Genomic DNA, 25,366 nt, shown 5'->3' with positions numbered 1-25,366 from the left:
ACTCAGAAGAGGAACCACGAAGCAACTGCTTCCCAGACTGACACTGGAAAGTTACAACTAACAACATTCAGAAGCATGAGATAGCTATCTGTGAGCACTGTTGAACACCCATATGAATAGCTAGGAAACTCCAGCAGGATCTGAACAAGCATCCAATTGTCCAGCTGGAACTGAGGTTTATTTCTACAGAAGATCCTTTACTATAAATAAGTATAATGCACTGCTTTATTAGTTACTAACTAAACATGCAAAACATAAGCAGCACTGATTTAACTCATATGTCCTACATTACTTCATCAAGTATCCGTTGGAAAGGATACTTAAGACATTCTAAAACCTTCAACTACTTGGGATTACTAAACAGATGCCATAGCCTAATTCTTTGTACAGGTATTGTTTGTGCTTTATGCATATACAGCTGCTCAAGGGAGAAAAGGTCTCTCAAGCTGAAGGCTCAGCACATCTCAGGGGTGCACTCACACCCATCTTTCCTGCACAGCACAAGTGGACAGGGCATACTCTTCTTTACAGTTCTTCTCACCTTCCAGAGGACAAACTTACTACTTTTGGATGTATTCAACCACCCCTGTGCTGCAAACACAAATAATCAAATATAAACACCCTAATCTCCATTAGGATATTTCTACTTTATTACCTACTTATTTTCTAGTTCCAGTCTTATTTGTTTTTCTGATAAATGCTCATCCTTTCTGGCTATTATTAAGCTTCTGCAGTCTTATCCAGTACTTGCCAAGCAGTGCTCCCTTCCAGTGGACAAGAACAGATGCCTTTCAGCCTGACTTAAAAGTCTCATTCCGTCTCTGCATGTCATCTCTGATGTGCACAGGAGATCATGCGCCCAACATGCAGGAGCTATGAAGATACACTGACCATTCTTTCACCACAAAGTCAGTAACATATTCAGATGTTGATATGACAATGGTGTACTATGTGAACAAGAGATGACATAATATCTCTGCTTGTGCTTGAGGAAGTGACTGAGGTATCCAAAACTAAATTTGCATAAGAAGCCTCATTTGCAGAAGCCCCCGTTACACTAATTTAATGATTAAGATGTCCTAAGCTGTGTCATGCTGATGGGCCACAGAGGAGAAGGACCACATGCTATGGCCCAGCTTCTCAGATTAGGGGCTTCCTAATCATTAGGGGCTTCCTAATCAAGTCCTTCTCCTCCTTGCAGGCTGAACTAGAGTCGCAACTGTGCTAAGCACCACCTGTCCTTGACATCCTGTCAACTGTATTCCCTCTCCCTTGGTCAGATGCCCAACGTATGCCTTTCTCGTATTGCTTCTGCAACAACTCTTGCAAGAAGTGGGAAGATGAAATGGCCATAAAAGATTACAATTGCCCTGGCATGGCAAAGGCAGTTGCAGATAAGCCTTATGAATTACATTTGATGGACCTTAGCTGAGGTCTAGACCAAGACTGAGGACACTGCCTCCAGCCAAACCTCAGCTTTCTACAGCTTATGATCTGGAAGGTACTCGGCTCACAGACAGAGCAGATTCCCAGCAGGAGGCATCTTAATCTAGAGCAGGATCAGAGGAGGAAGAGAGTCCACTAATAAGTAGCTGTATGTGTATTTCCATGTGGGTGGTTGCTCATAAAAGCGTATTTCTTGAAGATTCAGCTGAAAGTTATTTTGCATGTCGACGCTCTCCATGCACACCCCCTCTCCCCAAGTCACAGGTGAAAGCAAAAATCCAAATCCCCAGTGCTGTTTTCTGCAATTTTTAATGGAGCACAAACAGAAGTCACCTGAAAAGTTACAAGATTCTTTGACAGTTTAACACCTGAAGTTGAGAGCCTTGTCATACAGCCTTTTACAGAGTAAATTCTCTCTCTGCATCGGAATTTTATTTATTCCTACTGGTAGGATCCTTTAAAGAGTGGAAGATAAGTATTTCTGCCACTCTACTCCCCAATCTTATCCACTTAAGACCAAATGATTTTTACTCCCTTCCTTTCTCCCACCCTTCGCAGTAACATGAGACACGCTTTAACTTTTTATTTCAGGCAGTATTATTTACAAAAACATCACAGCCTTTTTTTTTTTTTTTTAACAGATTTACTATTCAGCAATACTGACTCAGAGATTGCAGTTGGACTTGATACTAAGTATAACTGTCTATTTAGAGAGCTCTAAGGTAGAACTATCATCTAAATGCTCCTCATAAATGAAGGGGAAACTTCTGCAGCACTACTGAAGCCATTTCCTCAGAGATCTACTGAACAGATACCTTCAGTTCCACTCATACCTTTGCCACCATGAAGGGTGCTGTTTCTACTGTAGCTTTCCCCTCAGAATTTCAAGGCCTTCAAAAGAAGAAAAAGAAGAGGGGGAAAAAAAGGAAGCGCCTGCAGATGGAGAACGGGAACATACAGTAACACATATGGTCAACGCATATTGAAAAGCTTCCAAATACTGCAACATAAAAACCTATAGAAAGTTCCTCAGAAGTATTTAGTGCAAACCACAGGCTGTATTTCTGTACTATATTCATACTGGGCTGGCCCAACAAGACCATACATGCTTCCTAATTTCAACAAAACAAAATCATGACCTTTCCTATTATATTTTACATTATAGCTATATTACGCTCCTTGTATTTCTGCTCTAGTATCCCGCCACGTTTCAAGTTCAGTCTGTGGTTCCAGGAGCATTTGAAAGGAAGACACAGGGTTCTACAGTGACTGTTTTCTCTCATCTGCTTTAAAGAGTTAATTCCATCACAGACCACAATCATGCCACTGCAGCTCTCTATAGCACCCCTGCTCCTCATGGTTAGATTGAGAGCTGGTAGCTCTAGTAATACTCAAACATTTGAGGAACACAAAGAACTCTTCTTATGGACCTAAACAACTGTTTGTATGACTGACATTTCTAAGTTTACTATGAAGTTAACTGCCAAATTTTAAAAGCCCTCTAAAACACAGGGAAAAAAAACAGCTGATAGCAGTATGTAAAAATATACTCAGCTAACTGTCTAGCTAGGTGAACAACTTAGAGGGAGACAGAAACCACATATACACACAATAATTCCACCATCCCCCCTCATTTTTAATCAGAACCGGCCTGGGAAACTATGCAACTTTAAAAGCTTAGAGTTTTCTTACAGCAGCAGCAGCTAAGCACTCGCAGCACTCAACACTAGACTCTTCAGCTTGACTACTATCAGCATAACCGTCTCCCCTCGGCCAGTTCAGATGGTGGATAAAAGGAAATGGGGAAGGGAGCAGAAATGTACTTTTGTGATATTCTCACTTGTACTAAATAATCTAGTTACTGGAAAAAAAATTTTCTTTTCAGTTCCTGCACACATACATATCTGTACTTTAGGTTACTCCAAGTCACACTCCTAGTTTTAAAAGTCAAGTAATATGTTGAATATCACATTTCAGATGCCAGAGAATTAAAATGTTACAGTTAGAGACAAGAGAGACTTCATCCCAATGTTTACTCCAGAACTGATCCAACAGCAATACATTAGGTTACACTTACTGGCATAATTATACTGATAAACTTTACTAAAAGAGGCTTTATAACAACAAAAACACTCTACACTATTCTCTCATATCACTTAATCAAGTAAAATAATTAAATCTTTTGTTAACATAGAAATAAAAAAAACAGACAAACATATCACAGTGAAAACAGGAATTGGAGAGTTGTTCTTGTACATCTGGCTTAAGCTCCACTTTTAAAGGTAAGTTTTTCACATCCCTAGCCAACACTCCTTTGTCAGCAAATACAGAATAACTCTACCTTTCCAAAGGCCAGGTCTAAAGATGCGGTTCCACAGCACCGTAAGCAGCAGCACCGCATAGTAGCAGCAGCCACTGATCCCTCTGCGCTTGCTGCGTGGTTCCATTCCCTCCCTCACGCTGCTGCTGGATTCATACAAAACCGTTCCACAAGTTGGCTGGAAAAGCTGAATTTGTCACAAGTTATCAGCTCCCTGATAGTGCCAGTTTTAGGTCTGTTCAGCTCCCGTATCCAGCCACGTGGCAAGCAGATTATGCCTGCCCTTCCCTTACACTACAAGCTATACAGTACAAGGACACCATCCTTGCTGTGGCAGCTAGCCATTAGATCAGCTTAGCTATGTCGAATGATGCCAGAAGACACTGGGGGGATTAATCACTTAATTAAGTCAGCACGAGTCACCCTCTCTCCCTACTGTTATAGATAACCCTTGGCAGATTATACAATAGGTAAAAGACATCATTAACCTTGTGAATTGTTCTTCTGCCTGCATTTTTATCTGAAAGTTGTCACCAAAACTGGCTATAAAGTTTCTGTTCACCCCCAGTCTGAACTTACTGAATGAGCTCCTGAATAGCCTTGATAACCTCTCCCACAAGTAAGTCATTAACACAACACCTCTCATAGATCTGCAAAAAAACATCCAGAATGGATATAGTTAATCCACTCCAAGAGCACCAGTGACACTACAGAGCAAGAACTACAAACTGTTCCTCAGATGTCTCTACAAGCGTACCAACAGCCCCTGAAACATGACTTTTAAGTGAAATGGAGGCATCTGAATGAAGAAGTGGGGTTTTAAGAAAAACGTTTCAGGAATCAAATGTTCAGGTAGGATTTTATCAGCATTCCTCAGCTAAGGGACAGACAGAAACAGATTATGAAAAGGAATCCAGTACTACACTGCGTACAGCATCTTGCTGTGACCATGAGCAACAGCTTTACTTCAACCTACCTTCTGTAAGAGAAATATGACTAATTTGTTAGTTTTTTAGATCGGTTTGAATGATACACAGACAAATTAAAATGTACATGGTATATCCCATGAAAAGCATGGGAACAGAGAGACAGAGAGAAGAACAAGAAACTGCATTTTTGTCACAGAATAATGCAGTAAGAGGGCATGACTTTTCAGTCTGCTGAGCTGTCTGCTGAAGAGCCAAGAACACTGAAAACAGTGGTCAAGAAACAAAGACACCAGAAGCTGAATCAATGTCAGACCTGGTAGGAGAAGAATACTAACACAGTTTAAGAAGGGCAAGCACAGAAAAGAGAAGTGATGTTGTACTGTATCGTTTGAATTCTGTTTATTCAAGAGGAAACTTTTCTCAGCAAAAAACGCACCCCACCAAAATAACTACCCATGTAATTAGTCACAGGTTAAGACTGAGTAGTAAAAAAAGATGGAAAGAGTGGGAAGAGATGGTTATAAGGATGCCTACTCTAAGCGGCAGGAGATAAATCATCATTAAGTTTTTAGAACATGCTCGGCACAACTTTGTTGCAGAGAGGGCAACTAAGGCTAGCAAAGGACTACTTCCAATTTTAGAGGGGAAAAAAACAAACAGGTTTACAATCTAATACATAGGAATTAATATGATGACAGTGATAGGAGCTGACTATTCCATCACAAGCTGAAAGGATTTCAAATGCAAGGAACCAAAAAGAGAGGATGTAGTGACAGAGACAAGATTTTTTTTTTCTTTCTGAAAACTGCAAAGAGCTTTAAAATATCCTGGTAGACCACACATTAAAGTTACACGGTAGCATTATTCATGCAGCCACAGGCTATGTGATATGGATGTTGCAGATTGAATGCTTCCCACCCCAATCTAAAGGAATGCATGAGCTGGCACCTAAAGAAAGATCGTAGTAAGTTTACAGATGTAAGATATTCTGATACAAAGAAGTGATAGGAAGCGTATCTGGAGATCAGTATCAGAAGCTTCTTCAGTGATCCAAGATTAATTCAATTACATATTACAGCATGAATACATGGTGTGACAGGAAGAATAGGATGTTTAAAAGAAGCATGAGCACACAGGGACAACATTAGAGTAAGCTCGCTCTACCCTGCTAACTGTATCTCATCCTACAAATAGGAAGAGGGTCTAGAGGAACACAAAATAAGAGGGGAGATTAGGTACATTAACAGGTAAATAAAAATGAATAGAGAAGTAAGTGCACAGTCTTGTGGCTCAAGTTTTCAGAAAAAGGTTAATCATTTCTAATAATAGTGACAAGCTAAAAGAAACCATAACACATCTTAAAACATTTCAGTTCAAGAATTATAATTGCTGAAGACACTTTTGAACAAAATATTCACGATTGCTTGCATCTACACCTTTTTTTGCTCTCATTTTTGTATGTCTTTTGAATTCTAGAGTTGGTGCAACTGTTCAGTCACTTTAGATCATTAAGGTAATTGAGATGTTTTCTCCCCTTGTCACGAGGGGTTGCTTAATGCAGAGACAGCAGGTTTTTAGGTGTGTAAACAGGAGTCACCCTAATTAAAAACAAGCATTCCTGAACTCTGCAAGTTCATGAAGGAGAAGATACAATTCCAGCCAAAAGGAGAGCCAAACAAATTCAAACCCAGCCAGAATTCTTAGGTATGTATTGAAGCAAGTTATTAAAACCAGTGTATTTGTAAGCACCGAGAGAAGCAGCTCATCAAAAGCAAAGAAGAAAGCCAATATGGTTGTGTCAAGAACAGTTCAGTCTGATCAGTTTTTACTCAGGATAAAATGATCAACTGGATGAAGACAACAGGGCGGACAAAAATTTAAAAAAAGAATAAAAAAATCACAGTATGCTTGAGACAGTGATTTGAAAGCAAGCTTGGATACTACCACATGCGGAAAAGAGACAGTAGAATCACCACAAGGCAGCTGCATAACAAGCAATCCCAGCTGCAGCAAAACTAGTAAGACGTCTTTTTTTTCCAGAGGGTTTGCAAGGCAGGATGACAACTGTGTTTTTAAGAAGACAGGAGCTCCAGTTCAAACTCTTCTCAAAGTTGTAACATTTGCAAGGCCCATCTTATGCAAATCAGCTAGTGCAGAATGGCATGCAAGTTCATGCTACAGCTGTTCTGTACAGGTCAGGTTTAAAGAAGAACACTCTCTTCCCACTTTCACAAAACTTCACAGAACTGAGGTTGGTTTGAAGCCTTCATTTCTGAGAAATTAAGCTGAACCTGATCACCATGACCAAGAAATATTAAAGGAACATGGAAAGAAAAAGAGGTTTCAGTGACAAAAGAGACATTCTGACCATGTCTTTAGTTTTCTGCAAGTTACTCTGGAAGAGCTTTTACCAGTAGCTTGATATTTCACAGAGAAAACATTGCAAGAGAGTCTCAGAGGACTGGGACTTCATTTTATTCAGTATTCTCCTTAGCAATCTTCAAACCAGGAATAGAACATGCTTCAAAGAGTTTGCAGTAAGAGTTAGAATGGTTGCAAAACTTTAAACCTCGCAATATCTTCAAACTGAATTCCTAAGTGGTTTGGAATTAATATGATGTTTCGGAGAATACCAGAATCAGAAAGGAACACTCAGTTGGATGAGTGCAAATTAGGGGAGTTATTTCATTTGCTACAGCAGAAGCAGTGAAGAAAAGGCACAGTTTGCTTAAATGAAATAACAACCAAACAAAAAAACCACCACAGCTGTTAGAGAGCTATTAAGGCATTCCAGGAGCTGGTTAGACAGAACAAAGCAACCTTAGGACACTGTACAGCCTCCTTCCTTAAAGGTTCTAAACATGGAATGAGACAAGCGTCTGCAACTGTGTAAGTGCATCCTGCTTTAGTGAAGAACAAAAAAGGCTATCAGTTCCTGAGAATACTTCAAAAGATCCACTTTTCTGGTTTTGAGGCTTAAATATCTCCACTTCTTTAAACTTCAGTAGCAGATAAGACTTGTAAGAGAAAACTAATACAAATAGCTGCCTGAAACAATAAAGATTCAGATTGTGTTTTCAATCTTCCTTGTATTCATAGCACACTTCAAAATCCTGCACTGAATTTTGTTCCTCATTTTTTGAGTTAGTAAGTCCTGGGTAAATGGGCTGAGAAGTTAACACATCTTTTTTACTGCAGCTCTCCACTGGCAGTGTGGATAAGCAAATGATCACGTGAGATCTGAGGCTGACCAAAAAAGTGATGAGCAGCTTAAGAAACTTCACATTCCAGAGCTAATCATAGTAACTCTGAAGCTGCTTGTCCAGGCAGGCAGAAAAACTTATTTGTTTACAAGCAAGAGCTGCCTTCCTTAGGGACTAACTGGTAAACAGTTATCAGACCTCCAACTGAATACTTTTGCAACAGCCCACTATCACTTAAATCAACTTTAGGTCAAAGTTAAAGATTTGGACTTCGACGAAAGCTGCATCACTGTGGTTCTGTGAATAAAGGTAGCAACTTCAGGCTAATAACCTAATAATGCTTCTAAGATTCTCACCACAATAAAGAATAAGTTGACCCGAAAAATTTTCTAAAACATGCTCAGGATCTTCCCCTGACAACAAGCACTATGATTTTTCCCTACACATCCCAAACAAAGATCTAATTTAAGATGTCGCCTGTCTGGAATGCAGGCATGCTCTTCAAGATTTCGAGACGCAGGCCACAAAACAAGAAACTAAAAATGGTATTAAGCCTCCGAATATTAACATCAGGAGCCATAGACTGGAGAGCTGAATTCAAGGAAGGTTTAAGGTATGTGGTTAATGCAAGAATGAACCAGCCTGTATCCTTAGTATCTATACTGGAAGATCGGTAAACAATTTGAACTTTTGCTATTTCTTTAAAACAAGTGTAAGTCCTGCTACATACAGAGTTTGCACACACTTTAGAAAAGAGATAGATAGCCATTTAAGTCTTTTAGGAATTAGTTGAAGATCAAACCTAAACAAGCAGATTAACCAAAGTACTTTTCACAAGGCAAGCATTTCCAAAATGAGTACACAGCATCTTCACAGGCCACAGTCGTATCCTTACTGAACAGGGCAAGTACCTGATCTTTAGGAGATCTTCTGAAGACTAACAATCTAAACTCAGGGTTTAAGTTTTAAGGACTTTGGACTATGTTTGCTGGAGAAACAGTTTTGTCAGGTCTAATAAACTGTTGGTCTCAAATCCTGAATGACCACTTACAATATCTTAACTTGAAACTTTTAATAATTCAGTATTTACATTTTCATTTCTCTCTAGTCTCCCCTTCTCCTTCCTTCCTTATGCATGCCAACATTTTCTAAATAGCTATTATTGCAATTTCTTATTACAATTTATGAATCTGTATGCACACTTTAATAGATTAGGAAGTGTTCTGTTTCAATATACCACTTAAGAGATTTACCTAATGGCAGGCATAGCTTGAAGCTACACACAAAGAGAATTAGCAGTTTCCTGACTCCAGTAGGTGAGATCCAACACACACTCAGTACAGTATATTCAGATACGGTTTTCTGGAACCTAGTTTAGAAGTTCTATTGATCCATTCTCTATACCACAGATAAACTGCAACTTCACCCAAAGCTGATCTTCCTCTGAACTCATATGAAGTCCACACAGAGCGCCATTGGTGTTTTTTTGTTTGTTTGTTTGGGTTTTGTTGTTGGTTTTTGTTTTTTTAAAGAACTAACTCAAAAATACTAGGGAGTTCAAGCACGACTATGGCAGGAGAGATGGATGCAACTGCTTGTGTAAAGCAAGGCAGAGCAAAGCATTCTCCTTCTGCACTATGGCATTCAGAGTCTTTATTAAAGGGAACCACACAACCCTTCTCACTGAATGATCCACTGCCATCCTAAAGTGATTCAAAGCATTAGAAGTCTACCCTACAAACTCCCTCCTATAGTAACTATCCTGGAAGTTAGAATACTATTTCAAAACTTATACAGGAAGAGTTTATATCCATTTGTTCGTGTGCCAATGTTGTTCAGTCAATTTTCCTCCCTGGTGTTTACCCCTTCCCACCCCTTAGAGGATGTTTTCATACATGCGGTGTTATCACAGCTCTTCTTGGCTTTCCTTTTACTAAGCTACATGAGCAAAGCCTTTTGGTTTCCTCCTTTAATGCAAGTTCCATATTCCTGGTCTCATAAATGGCCCTTTTCCATGTCTATACCAGTTTGCTCCCTTCTCCAGCACATCAGATATCTTCTTCCTCTGTGTCTTTGCATCAGTAGAAATTCCATCAAATAAACTAAGCAGCAGCAAAGAATACCACAGCGTAGGAGAATGGTAGAAAAAAAGAAAGTTTGATTCTGTTTCTGAAAATGCCCAGTGTCAGAACTAAATACTCAGTCACAATACACAGAGAAAAGCAAAATAATAAAACCCTAAAGAAAGCTAAAAAAAAAAATTGCATTACAAATAAAACCACTGGTCCACAGCATATGAAAACTGCTTTTAGACAAAAGGTAGGAGTGCCATTTAATTTCTGCCACAGTCAAAACTGGCAAACTTTAACTAGCAACAGAATTCTTCACCAAACTGGTTCACATAAAACAGCAAAATCCATATAAAATTCAGCAGAGGAGGAAAGAATCTAAAAACAAGTTATATTTATTCAAACAGTATTCAAAAGCTACCTTGAAGATATTCACATCACATTCGAAAACCTCTTAGATGTGGCTCCCCCTGAGAAGGATAGGGTTATTTAAGCTTTCCAAAGCTCCGTCTAGATGCCAAGCTGGACACCTAAAAGTCAAATTCAACTTTGCTCTAACACAGTTATGCTTTGGCTATATGCTAATACTAGTCATTGGTGCAACCCTTCCACAGAAGGATTTTCCCCTAATCTCCCAGATTTTCCTTTAGTCAGTCTTCTCTACTCATAGAAGAGCCATAGTAAAGCCCACCACAACCTGCATCCAAAGGCAAACAGTCTCAGTACGGAGAGGGACATTTTGTTTCAAGATGCAGTAACTGTTATGCAAAGCAGTACCATCAACTCTCCTACTTATGTTGGAAATGCTACATGCCTGAAGATGTTTTGGACTTACCTACTTCTCAGCAAACTCATGCAATGCTAGTATAGTAGTAAGTTCTGGAAGGCAAAATATTCAAATCAACAGAGTAACTGCAGACAGCTCAAATGCTACCCAAACGGCAAGTTCCTAACAAAAAGCACTGCTGATGTAAATGACTCTCCTTAAAGACAGACTCCACAAACAAAGCCCTGTGATCATCCATCCTCAAGTTATCAAAAACACAATACACATTACAAAAAGTCCTGTCTTAAAGGACAGTCACATCTGTTGCAGATGATTAGTAAGAAACATCTCTTACAATTTTTTAGCAACAGCTAAATTGAGCCAACTTATGCAAATATCCTGCTATCATTCTTGTCACATTGTCATTACTTCAGTTTAAACCAAGTCACCCTCACTTATTACACAGTCATGCCCCAAGGCACTAAGTCTTCCAAGAGCACTGACTTGATCACGTTTAACAGGTAGGGTTATCAAACTACCAAGACAATAATATTGTTTCTTCTATACTATCCTCCCTGTATATGCAGGGCATTGGAGAGGTCTATCAGAACATTGCAGACTACCACCTAGGAAGTTTCTTGAGGAAAGGACTCTAGTCGCCCTACCCAATCCTGCTAACACTCAAAGCAGTCACATGCAAGTAACAGCATCTTGTAGTCATCTATAAGGCAGCGCTGATATTGTCACACCTTCCACGTCCATCATTAATCAAGCACGCAATGCTGTAAACTCAATACCTCTAAATCAGGGGGTTCTCAGGCCATTTGGAAGCTGAGATGATATTGTCCAAAGCCTTCGACCTTATATCAAGCAGTTGTTTACCAACCTTGATATACCACTACCAAACCAAACAGCTTCTGGATCAAGGAAGTTCTGCATGGAAGTTATTAACAGACTTGACATTGTCCATCATCTGATGCAAATGAAAGTGATAGCACTAGCAAGAGTGGCTAGTAAAGGTTATCGTAAAACAGTACCTGATATTGGCCACCTGACACTAACATGTATACATACACCTGATGCAGTAATGTCTTTCAAGCACAGGAGAATACCAAGTTGTCTTAATATCTCTCACAGACAGCTGCTGGCCAATAATGACTTTCACTTGGAAGATAATGTTTGCAAATCATGCAGGTGCAACACTACCTGGACACAGTCAGCCCCAACACTTCCTGTAAAACTGTTTTCAGTTGCAGCTTTGCCAAAGCAATCACATGGACTCATTCCCATGGTAAGCATTTTTCCATAGTTTTTTCTAGGAAGTCTCAGCCAGAATGGTTTCACTGTTTCCAAGAGCAAGTTAGGGAAAATAAATGTTTTGACTGCATTAAAATTTTATGAGAGCTTTTCCATCAAGAAGCTCCTGCATCCCCCAAGACCCAAACCAGAGAGTTTTAGAGCACGCCCTGTGTAACAGGGCTGTATTTTCTTCTGCACTAAAACATCACTTCCCAGATTGGTAAGGCTTAAAAAGTTTTGTTTCCTGAGAGAGACTGCACGCTTCAGCTGCTACAAACTGATTATTTTCCAGTTGAGACAGAGCAGGTCTTTCCTCACTGTAAGACTAAACACCATGTTAAGAATAAGAGAGTCATATCTTACGTAGGAGCAGGACAACAGTTAGGACTGCCTGGAGATAGTCAGCACTGGGCTGACCAGAAGAACCATGTGCAATACTTGCACAAGGTAAAGACGTATGTGTGTACTGCAGGAACAGTCTTCATCTAAGACAACAAAACTCCCAATAGATTCTTTTGCACTGCTCAATTAACGTTTTATACTTTCAATTACTTATAATTTTAGACATAATTTTCATCTTTCAACGTTGAAGATGGCAACTTCCAGGAGAAAAAAAAAAAATCTACGATGTTACTATACAGCAAACAGGCAGACAAAGGACATGAGGTTGCCTAGGACAGCGGGGCACTTGATTGTAATTTCTTGCGTAAACTAATAAAGCTGAACATTTGAATACTCCGGATCTGTTATTCTTTAACAACTCTGGAAAGTACATCACAGGAAAGCCCATTGTGCCCTCGATATTCTTTCTTGTGAAATGACAGAAAACAGAAGCTTAGTAAAGGCAGTGGAATAAGCAGTTGTCTGTAGTTTCAGATGCAAGTGTTCAGTATCGCTTCAGATCAGACAGCCAGGATAAAAAGCACTAAGAATAAGATTTTTTTAGAATCTGCTACTGTGCCTCTTATATTACACCACAAAGTAACTCTAATGGAGGAAGAGAAAATAATCCGAAACTCTAAGACCATATGAAGTCTATTAATACCAATTACCATCTCTGCTTAATAATTTCTTGCCATGTCCACTTAGGATTCTAATCCACTGTGGAAAAGTTCATGTAAAACATCCCCTATCACTGTGTACCCTGATACCTCAAAGCACATCTTGTGGGCAAAATGCTGTTTCTGTACTCCAGAGAGCATCAGCTTGAACAATCACATAATGAATGTTTAATAGAAATGAATTACAGCTGCAAAAGAATGCCTTAACTTTACTATCTCCTAACCTGAGCACTTGATCCTTCAGTCTTAAGAACTGAACAGAATCTAGCACGCACATTAACAATCTGCTTCTATTTTTGGCCCCAAAGTGACATCTGTTTTCATACCTTGATTCACATATTCAGTTGACAGAGGCTGGCAGACAGGAAGAGCTCAACAAGAAACTACTTTTAATAAGAAACAATAAGGAAATCTGCAGAGCAGGAAAGGAATGACCCCAGACACAACAATTAGTTAAGAGGAGAGGCAATTACTGGTGAAAGTCTATTTCAGGAGACAGCCAGAAACGAGCACGAGCAGGTGACAGAAGAGATGGATGATACAGGAAGAGTGAGATGAAGGCCAGAGCATTACTAGGGAGAGATTCTGCTCTAATGCAAACTGTTTGTCAAACAACTGTCTAAACGCTGCTTTGTGCGACAGTTCAGAGAAGTAGAGCATCCAAGAGCAAGCGCATCAGTCCGATGATGCTGATGCTACAATCGTTGCACACAGTTTGCGAAATTCTTTTTTCCAGACTAGGAATTGAGCACAGATACAGGAGAACCCTCCAATTAACTTAACTCTGTCTGAAGAAAATACCTTGGAAAGACTCCGAGTTAGCAGATGCCACAGAAAAGTAGTTAATTCTGCTTTCAGTAGCTACTACTTTATTACTTAAGTTGAGCAAATGGAAGAGATTAACATGGATGAGAGCCAACTTTGCAACAAAACTAGTTTCCTAAATAACATGCTAAAACTATACCAATTACATCAATACAATTCACAGGCATGCATTTGCTACTCTAACCCAGTTTCTCCTCTCACAGCACAGGTAGCTGTTGGAACACAACCACTTCTGTAATTCCAGCTTAACAAATCAAAGGTAGTAAGTGTAAATCACTAACTAAAGCCTTTTCTCATATTAGATATTCAGAATAATTTCTCCTTGCTCTTTTCCAAGCTCATCGTATCCTCCATAAGATAAAACCCAAAACTACTCTTGATACTGATCAGAAGCAGAACCAACCTTAACATAGAAACATGACTGCACAAACACTAGAGCTGAAAAAGCAAACTCACAATATGTATGAAGATAACCAGGTTTTGATTGTGTATATACATTCGTGAGAGATCTCTCAGCACTAATCTATTTCAGGCCACAATGGGAAACTCCACACCCATCAACAGGTAGCTTTCATATTTTTTGAGGAGACATAGGTAGGTCACTCCCATCAAAGGAATACTGAGCAGGATGAGTTCAGAATTTTTTAGTCTAGTAAGTTCTCTGTTTATTTTTAAACAGAGCATCCTTCAGTTAAAAAGAGACTCTGGACTTCTTACATGAGAGTTTTTACTTTCCTCCTCTGATTGCTGTTGGGAAAAAGGTCCTTTAAGGAGTCCTAAATAAAATAAATATCCACTGGCCTATCCAGTCCTTCTCCTCTGTGCCCATTATCAGCCTACAGCCTGTCCTGCTGTAGTGCTACTGATGCTGTTTAACAGCATCTCACTAAGATTTGCTCTTACACATCACAACAGCGGTATTATTAAGCCAATGCTAGACAGAACTAGTGACCCACCAATAAGTTGCACTGATCCTAGAAAATCCAGCCAGACATTCAAAGTAAAGACATTTCAGACCAAAAAGATGACCAGCACTTCTTTCTGCAACAATAACATCATGTCTAATACCATCCACACTAATTATGTACAAAATAGTTTATATACATTCTTTGTATATAATGAAAAAAAATTGCCCTTCAGTTGACAGTACCATTTTATTTAGAAATCACATCATCAGGCTAGACTCTGCACATTTCATTACAGTACTACTTAGACTATAAATCTTTCTCATACCATTTTTTCAATTGAACCCTCTTAATTAGAATCCAAATTAAATGAATGCTTTCTGTGCTTTCAAATTCTCATTTGTGTAACCTTTGGGGAGAATGACAAACAAAAATCCATTTCAGCATACTGGATGGCATTCAGCGCACACATTGAGCCTTATTTTTCAGCTCTTTTTATTAAGCTCTCTGTTTCAAGAAAACTGCAGCATAATTTGATACACAAGATAGTTGGCAACTGTTGATGGATACAGAAACTGGAAAGACAGCAAGAAATACTCACAAGTAGAGGCAGTCAGAAAAGCAGTTTCAAAACAAGTTTCAAATTTCTCATTTAAATCACAATTTTAGGTACCAGTGGAGAGACTTTTTGACAAAAGATCATCAGTTACAGTGTGGCTACAGCCACTTAATGAAATCTTATCAAGATTTCAAAGCAGTTTCTCAACTTCTGAGCACTTACCACTTTCCATCCAACAACAAAAGTGAACACCATCAGATGTCATTTTACTCCCCCACCCCCAATATTAGCACAAATACAACTACAGCAACTAGTGCAAAAATTTAGGTCATAAAGCACGTACTCCAAGTAAGATGCCGCATTTCCACCTGTGTCTTAGTTTTCTATGATACTCCTACATGCCTCGTCATATAGAAACGTTCTGGACAGTAAGATTTGGTCTGACATTCACAGTCTTGATTTTACTTACATCTTACCTTCTGAATACAGCACTCTACATCCTTTCCACTTGCCTTTAAAATTAGGCATAAAAGTAGGTTTTCATTAAGTCTGACAGGCTAGTAAAGTGACTGCTTCCTTTGAAAATTCACTTACTCCTTTAAACTGGTCACAGGTTTGCTATTAGGCATTATCTTTTGACAGATCCCTGAACTGCTCTCACTCACCCAGCTTGAGTACCCACAGACAAAGCCTTAATTTTAAAGCTAAATGAATTGAGAGAAAAAGCTAAACAGAAGCTTGAAAACCAGGAAAAAAGAATTTTTTAAAATTAAACTTTTTGAAGAACTCACGTTATTTTATTGCCGTGTTTTAAAAGACACACACATTCAACATAAGCAAGTGTCTGCAAATACAATGTTACACTGTTAAAATTGCAAAGGCATGTCAAACCTGAGGTGTTTTTTTTTTTTTAACCTAGGTGCCCTTTTCAGATATCTAAAATTATAAGAAGTAACAAGTTTAAAATAGCTTTTAGAATGGCTTAACTATTAGTGATTCAGCAGGTTTTAAGATCTCCTATACAGCAGTAACAAGCTTTATATAAAAAGAAATACGTCAGTAACTTTCTAACTCTTTATTAGCATAAAATTAAGGCCTAACTAAAAACAGTGAAACACTGTGAGGAAAAAAAGCTACTAGTTAGCAACAAATCCCTTGCACCTAATATTCATATTTGATCATGCTCAGGATTCACAAATGTACAAGTATTTCATTGCAATTCAAACTCTGTCTGGACTCCAAAAAAAAAAAAAGCTTAAAGAATCCAATTCTTTAGAGCTTCCTTTTCTCACACACAGAAACTTAAAATAAAAGATGTTACTTTTTTCAGATCAGTCCCACAACTGTAGAAAGCATGCTAGTAACCACGAAGCTGGCTTATTAGCATACCGGCTCAGATTATTTTTCACAGAATGACTCAGCCTACTATTTTCAAAGTTTTCCTTAAATATTTGTCCTACATTTTACAATTGCAGTTACCAACTACAAAAAACCCCACACCTCATGAAGTCTTAGCCACTTTACAATACTGAGCATAGAGATTAGCTATGCGTCCACATTTGCATCCACTAATCTAATCCCTTCTGAAAATGAAAGCTCAAGATATTCAATAGGGATCTTTCAGAGGTAAACGAACGCTTTGTGCAAGTTCGAGACAAAACATTCATGCTTCTCCACAGCACAGTTTAGTGCTTGCACGACACAAAAACTTGCCAGGAGTTCCCCTATCAAGAACAGCACGCTCTGTTAAAACTGCGGCTCTGAGTTGGACTGCTAAGAACGTAAGAAAGCAGACACAGCAGGAAAATTTAGTTTACAGCTGTCCGCTTTAAACAGATGTATGCATATCCATAAAGAGTTGAAGCTTTAGTTGAAAAAGCTTTCCGTCATTTCTCGCACCTCGCTCTCAAAGTCTATATTTGGTATCGCAGACGTATTCGAGGAGAATGAGTGTTTTAAAGGGGGGAGGAGGGGATGCCATGAAGGCTGCCTTCCCCTCAGCGCCAGGGACCCCGGCTGGCTGGAGCTGCGGAGAAGCACGCGCGGCCCGGGCGGCGCAGGCATGTGCTGCCCTCGGCTCCGAGGCGGCGTGCGGGGCGGGCTGCAGGCGCGGCCGGGCTGCGGCCACCGGCACAAAAGCACCGCAGAGGGGTCGGGCCGCGGGGAGGGGAAGGTCGTGACCCGCCCTACAAGGACACGGCCAGCGCTGGCGGCTGCACCGCGGCCGGCCCGGGCATGGCACAACCCCCTCCCCGGGGCGGGCTCCTCGTCAGGGATACCCCGCTCCCTGCCCTCTGCCCAGACCCCGCTGGGGGTGCGGGTGTCCACCGACCCGCCGCCGGACCCTCCCCCCTGCCTTGAATTTTTACCTTCATCTTCGAGCTCTAGTTTCTCCAGCATCCCTTCGGAGGCGGCCGGGAGCTGAGAGGGAGCCGGAGCCGCCGCTGCCGCCGCCGCCGCCTGCGGGAGGGAAGAGAGGAGAAGGAGATGAGCATCCAGGCGCGGACTCACCGGCCCCGCGGCGGCATCGGAACAGCCCGGCGCGGCGGAGGGGAGTGGCGGCGCTGACGGGGCGGCTGGCGCGGTTCCCGCCGAGCGCTGAGGGGAGGGAGCGCGGGACGCCGCTGAGGCCGGGCGGCGGCGGTTGCCCCTCGGCCTCGCACACACGCACGGCTCGCTGTGCGCTGCCTCGCACACACACACCGCACACACTGAGGGGGGAGGAACCGGGACTCGCCCTTCCTCCCTCCTTCGCGACGGCTGCGCCCAGCCCATTAACCCTATAGCCCCCGGGCTCCCCGCGGCCGTGCCGGCGCGAGGCGCCGCCTCTGCCCCGCACGGAGGGAGCGGCCGTCGGCGGCCGTCAGGAGCACGGGGAGGCCGGACGCCGTGTCGCGGGACAGCGCTTCCCGCCCCCCCTCTCCGCCGGCTCTCCCCCTCTCCCCCCTCCGGCGGAGGGATTGGTACGTTCCATTTTGCTGCAGTCAAGCCCGTTGGTCAGCAGCGGGAGGGGAAGGTAACTACCACTTCCGTGCGCAAAAGGGAGGGAGAGGAGGGAGACACTTACTGCCCCAAGAACTCTGACAAGTCAAGCGCCTTTCGCAGGCCTCTCTGCAGGCTCGGCTCTTCTCCTGCCTGCTTTGGACAAGAGCCGTACAAGAGGAGACGGAGGGGAGGAAAGCCCTCCCCTCCCCCCGCGGGAAGGGGTTGGTATGGTCCCGCGCGTTCGCCTGCAAGGCAGCGGCGGGGAAGCCGACAGTTCCACTGCCCTCCGGAGGGGGGGGGGGGGGGGGTGCTCTGAGGGGTTTCCCCGGTGTGTGACAGGGAGCTCCCGCACTGGGCCGAGCCGCCATCCCGGGGTACCCGCTCTGGGAACAGACGCGCTCGTTTCCATTTAAAACGTTCGAGAAGTTACAATTCAAGATTAGCCCGAAGGTCGGCGTCTTCCATGTAAGTCGGACGCCTGCACCAAAGCTGGTGGCGAACGTGGGAGCAGCCTCCTGAGGAGGAGGGAGGCGGCCTTGCGGCTCGTGCCGTGCTCCAGCTCAGCCAGAAGTTAGGCGGGACTTGACCCGGGGATTAATGAGTGAAATTCCAGTTTACACTAGGTGATCCTACTTTAAAAATCACCCTTGAAGAACAACAAAAAAAAAGCGATTGCCCCACCATCGCTGTCACTCCAGGCTGGTATTTCAGAGCTGTTCGCCGCCGCGCTGGGTGCGAGGTGGCGCAAGGCCCTGAGCTTGCCCTCAAGCACCTGAGCAGGTAATGCTGACAGCCCAAACCACTTGCTGTTACAGTGGCTGAGGGATGGAGTTTACACCATGGGAGGCTTCTGTTTACCAAGATTCATTGCACCCAGCTTTACAAGTCTGCATTTGAGCTTGTAAGCCAGGCTACAGCAGAAGCAATGGAAACAAGGAAATATTTGAAATCGATTCATCATTTAGATTTATTTAGACAGTGAGCTGTGGTAAGCTATAGCTAGGCTCCCTTAACTATAATGAATAGGTCCCCATTCACTGTTTAGGAAGCCCAGCAGGACCAGTTCAGACATGGATGCTGTAGAGGTGGATAAACAGATTATTTCTTTGGCAATGGCAACAGATCTTGTGGGCAGACACGCATGCATGGTTCTCCAAAGGAGTCACAGGAACCATTACAGAACATTTAAAATCTATTGGTCCCTAAGGAGAGGCTCAAGCTTCCAAAGTTCAGCAAGTCCTTCCAGGAAGGAAGGTTAATAGACCGAGCATAACACAGTAATGTTCATAGAACATAGGAAAGTATGTTCTATGGAATTAAAGCTATGATGGGAGGAGAGAGTCAAAAATTATGGGAAAACAGAAAGCTGTCTGTCATTTCTCAAGTCCAGAGAAGTTTCAAGCGAGGAAACTAACTGCTGGTGACAGCTTCTTTTTCCCAAGCTGCCTGTTTCTGGGGGACACTTAAGGATAGATGAGGAAGTTAACAATATCCAGTTCTTTACTGTAAAGATCTTTTGGAAAGAAAATCCTAAAATATTTCATTCCTAGTTGTTTTTTTAAAAGACTTCTGTGATTTCAACAAATACTCAAACTGACCAGCCACAGAAGATACCAAAGCAGTTCACATTAATTTATAATATTTTCAGCCTACTAATTAAAATGCTTTGGAAGCTTTTAATTATCCCTGGGAGCTATCTGTAAAGCTCTAAATAATTTATCTTCCTTATCATGTACCTTGATACTGATAAAAGTTTTTAACCTCTTTTGCTAGCCAAAAGAAGAGAAGAATAAGATGATATATCTGATTGGAAATAATTGTAATGATTTTGTTTCCTTTTTTTAAAACAACAAGTATTTACTCCCCATAATTATCTAGTAAGCACCAGCCATGAGGACACACAACACTGAGGTTGGTTGTAGCTAGAAGTGACACTGAATCTTCAAAGCTGTGTTGCATTTCACCTGCTACAAAACACAGATATGTTAAGTTGTCAGTTAAGCCTGTTTCATGCAATGAGCTACACTGCACTGTGAACCTCAGAGCTTACTGCAAGATCAGGGTTTTACAGTGACAGAATCTACATCCAGACTATGAGAAACTCAAGATAATAAAAATGCAGTAATTTAATATATAACAGAGATTTGTAATGAAAACATTATAGCTATGTTTTACCATCCATACTGCTCAAAAAAACCCCAAAGGAAATTGAGAAGTAAAGGCTGAAACTCCATCCCTCACTCTGCCTGCAGTCTCACAATTTGTTTAAATCAATTTTGGAACAAGCTGCTGATCATGGTGTTCGCTTTGCATTCTAGATCCTTTTGGCTTGTAGGCAACACAGTGAGTCAGAACAGGAAACTGATGCAGCTGAAAACCAAACGGACCAAAAGAAAAGATTGATTTTTATCCAGATCAGTTCCTGATCCAACTCACTGCGCAGTTGTACCAGCTAGCACTGGCACAAGGAGTGCCAAGGGCAGGAGTGACAGTGGAACCACGCCTTCTGGAAACAACCCACTCTTAAGTCTGCTTAAATCAGTGGTGAAAACACTGTCTTGTTCATTGTGAACTACTACAGCATTAGACAAATTAGCAGATATTTTTAACACTCTTAGGTATTACCTCTCACTACAAACTCTGCCTACCATTTTACAAAAGGATTATTGGTTAAAGATAGGGAGAAGATCTGTCTTTCAAAGGACCTGTAATTCCCACTAAGATGATATTATATATTGTAACATTTCAATATCTCTTTATTGTGACTCTTTGTTCTACTGCCACAGGAGGTTTCTATTAACTATAAGCAAGGGATTTGTCTAGATTATGGTTTAAATATTTGCTACTGGAGCATGTCAGGTAACCCATTTTGACTGTTTGAGATACCCAACGTGACGAGACAGTATATACTTCGTATACTGAATACTGCTAAGCAAAATAAATTTTATATATAAAAGTTTAGAAGATAAATATATGCAAAAGCAAAACTGCCTGAATACATTTCTTCTTTGCTAGGTTTCAATTTGGTTTTTACAGGGGCATTACTTAGGCCAAAAAACATAGACCTACAACATAATGCTAATACAGAAGCTTAATACAGCGGTGCCAGCAATCTCTGTAGAGGCAAAGTAAAACAACTCAAGGTTGATACAACAGCAAAAGTCATAAAAAGGTGGATGTAAACAAAAGAGGTTTTAGGACTTCTGGGAAGGCTAGAACTTAAATTTTAATAGCTAACTGCTTACTTTGTCTCTGCCTGTTTTCTTTAGCTTTACAGGGTAAAGGGAGTTACTAATACTGTGTAGAAGTAAAATCAGTCTTGTAAATTGTATATCCACTTACAATGAATGTGTTAAAACTTATCTGATAATCTAGGAGTACTTTTAGTCCTACGTCCTGTGGAAGGAATCCCATTACTTTCATAGGAACACGCTAAGTATTTCAATCGTAGGGACGATTCAGGGATATGAACAGCAATTAACATCCACAGAAGATTACTTTTGATGTAGTTTCCTGCCATCTTGCCTCCCTGAATTCGCAGGAATGCATCCATTGGGATAGGGATCTCTCAGTGGCAGTCATCAGACTCACTATATCAAAATGCTTTGAATGAGGTTCATCTCACCTGAGCTTAGACACCTACTGTGTAGCTTTTCATATTGAACGAGCTACCTTAGGCTGCTGCTTCTGCAATCAGTGGAGAAACAAACATTTCTAGGACATCATTCACGTGGCCTATTTTAGACAGCTACTTGGGATAAAAGCATGCTGGACTCCAGTCACTGTACTGACTAGATCTCTACATCTCCCTTTGGTCAGGTTCGTTCTGCTTAGCATAGCTATCTGTCAGGGAAGGGGCGGGGAGGGAGCCAAGAAACTATAAACTTGTCAGTGTAACTTTGATTCCCAGATGGATGAGAGAACAAGTACACCCATTTTAAGTAGTTAGTTAGAGGAAAGAAAGATCATCAGTAACAGCCAACATGTATAAACAATGCCAAGCCAATCTCAGTCACTTCAATAACAGGCTAGAAGTCTTGTGGTAAACAGATGCAACATGAGTTAACAGGACTTCTGACACTATCTTGCATGACACTCATGTAAGGAAGCCAGCTAGTCTAGATGAAACGACCACTAAAGGTCACAACAATATTCACAAGGAAGGTAGTAAGATTTCTTTATCTAACTGGAAGGGTTTAAGAGAGGATTCCACAGAGGTCTGCATTCTGTCTAATATCATTCAGTGTTTTCACTGATGATGAAAGAATAATGAATAACCTGATCGCATTTTCAAATGACTCAATGCTAAGAGACGCTGCTCTTTTAGGGATAACTTTAGAACTTAAAATAATCTTGGGAATTGATGCAGTGCTTTGAAAAACAGGATGCACTTTGATATGGGTAAGTAGAGCGCGTTACACAATAATCAAATGCAAAAATAAAATGGGAAAGGATTGGCTTGCAGCAGTCATGCAAGGAAAAGACCTGAGAATGAAACTAAATGTCAGACAACAATGACAGATTCTTAGAAAAAAACCCCACACTATCTACAAATGTGTTACAGGTAAGACATGGAGAATGTTCTACCCATTCCCTGGTTAGATGCCAGCTGGGATACTGCATTCAGTTTTGGGCACTGAACTCCAGAATGAACTAAGAGAGTCCAAAGAAAAGCAACAACAATGATCTAGGAGTTCAGAAAACATAACCTGTAAAGAAGGGCTTGAAAACCTCCTGGTTTCTTAGTCTAGGGAAAAAAAAAAAAAAGAGGACTGAAGGAAAATATAACAACAGTCTCCAAATATGATGTGGTTTTGCAAGAAGGAAAGTGATAAACTATCTTCTGTGTCCCCTGGCTATGGGATAAGGAGTTATCTACTCAGCCTTTAGCAAGCAAGTCTTAGGTTGGACTTTGGGAGAACTTTCCAAACGTAACAACAGTGAAGCACCAGCATTCTTTGCTGAAAAAAACTGTAAAATCTCTGGCACAGGAGGTTTTTAGCAACAGGTTAAAAAAAACATGTGTTGGGAATTATTTATATAATAGTTGATTGTGCTGTGGGGGAAAATGAATTTTTAATGTCCTTTCTAGACTTATTTGCTTTTGTTTATACTTTTGTCCAATCTTTAGAAAAATATACTTAGTCTTAGTATGAGAATTCAATGAGAAGTCTTTATATATGTATTTTGCACAAAAGCCAGTTTACTAACAAGCTAATACAAATGTAAATTTGCCTTGCCCTGCCCCCCCACCCAAGTAGCCTTAATTTTAAATTAGAAAAATTCTAAAGCAAATATAGTTTGAGTAATAATAAAGATTACGTATTAGTCTTTGATGACTGGGTAGGAATAGAAAGAACAACCTAAAAAAAGAAATGCTGCTGCAAATCACACGTCTCTGTGGAACAGACGTATTCAGGCGTTGCAACAAAAACGTTACCTGGGCTTTATTTAGAAATAGGCATTTCCAGGTAAATTGAAAGCTGCCTGTCTCAAAGCTTTTCCTGACTTTTCTACTCCTCCTTTCATTCTGAGCAATGAAGGCAGTGACACAATACCGATATGCGAGGAGTGCCACCGGCACAGCTCATAGTCCAGCAGTAAAACCGAATGCCCTTCGAAGTACTTCAGAAGAAAAAAAAAAAAGCTACTTATGTACCTTATAAAACCTAATGGATTGAAGAGCAACAAGAAGGAATTCCCATCTAAATGCAAATCAAGGCAAACCCATTTTGAATGCAAGAGTAAATTACAAATGGTAATTTTCCCACCATTTGCTAGTGCTCCTTACTACAATTACAGTTCTATACAACTCAAGTAGTTAACATGATGAGCTGTCAATGAACAATTTAGATTTTTTCCAAATGTATGTCATAGATAGGCTTATTTTGTTGCAATCTGTGCAAAATTAATTTAAAACACTTACTGGTTTTTTTTTGTTTCATTTAGTCTGGTTCATGAAGTGGAAAAAGACAGAAGTTATCGGAAAACAAAGGTTTCACTTGCTCACTAAACTGTAAATTAAACTCCTACTTGTTTTCTGCTAGAGTGTGATAACTGATACCGGTGATTTACGACAGCTGAGAACACTGGGATCAGTGACACTCAGATTAGGACCCCATCTTGGATCCCTTCTGTATTTAAAAACGCTAACTGCATGGTGAGGAAGCTGATGGTGGGGTGGCAGTCCTTGGGTCTGTTAGGTGGTTAGAGAACACGGTCAGTCCCAGTGAAGAGCTCTGGGCCTGCTTCAGATGCAAAGTCCTCCTTATCTCGAAAAGCTCGGAGTGAACAGAGCAGCTGTGCAGGAATTGTAGTTTCTACCTTTTATTCTAAGGAATCTCTGTTCCAGCACCAAACAAACTAGTAAGGAAGGGGATGTCTCATACAAAATACTGGATTCAAGTTTTTTCTTCCTGTACCTGGAAGGAATGCAATAAAATTTGCTCTAGTCTTAAAAGGCTTTTGAAATATTAGATGCTATAATCATGTCCATGTGTAGCATGTATAAATGAAGGTGGTGACAACTCAGAGATTACAATTTGTTTAGAACACAGCAACCAAATCCCATAACAAAACATGGCACAGAAAATGCACTCCGTATCAGCACTGTATGTTCTCCACTGGATCCTTACTGGTGTCAGTTCGGTGCTCTGTCACTGATCTGCAAAGCCCTCAATACATTAGAGACACAACTATCCTGCAGCAGGTATGAAAGCGATGGAGCAAGAGCATATATTCTATGTATCTAATACTGTATGGTGAGGTTAAAGGTGGCTCTAATGGTTTCATTTTGAAACAGCTCAGAGTTTGCCATTGGATAAGAACTATACCCTGAAAGGGTTTTTTTTCTTCATCCCAGTAGCATTAGAATACAACTTGCCCAGTGGTCCTAAGCAGGAGTCTTTTGACATGGAATACAGATCAGCTATAGATTGCTTTTATACTTTAGAACTAGTAACTAGCCTCCCACTGCAGGTATACTCCCACTTAACAGTA

General features: G+C 40.9%; 1 protein-coding gene across 1 annotated transcript in view; it reads right to left on the bottom strand.

Moving 5' to 3' along the window:
* LOC137665994 (5'-AMP-activated protein kinase subunit gamma-2-like) overlaps positions 1-25,366 on the bottom strand; it is a 116,741-nt gene that overhangs the window by 34,922 nt on the left and 56,453 nt on the right. Inside the window, exon 3 of the mRNA XM_068405529.1 lies at positions 17,752-17,842. Coding sequence (XP_068261630.1) covers positions 17,752-17,842 — 91 coding nt within the window. The remainder of the gene's footprint in view (positions 1-17,751; positions 17,843-25,366) is intronic.

Source organism: Nyctibius grandis, chromosome 7 (assembly GCF_013368605.1).
Source record: "Nyctibius grandis isolate bNycGra1 chromosome 7, bNycGra1.pri, whole genome shotgun sequence".
NCBI classification, from domain to species: Eukaryota; Metazoa; Chordata; class Aves; order Nyctibiiformes; family Nyctibiidae; genus Nyctibius; species Nyctibius grandis.
This window is presented reverse-complemented; position numbering and strand designations above follow the sequence as displayed.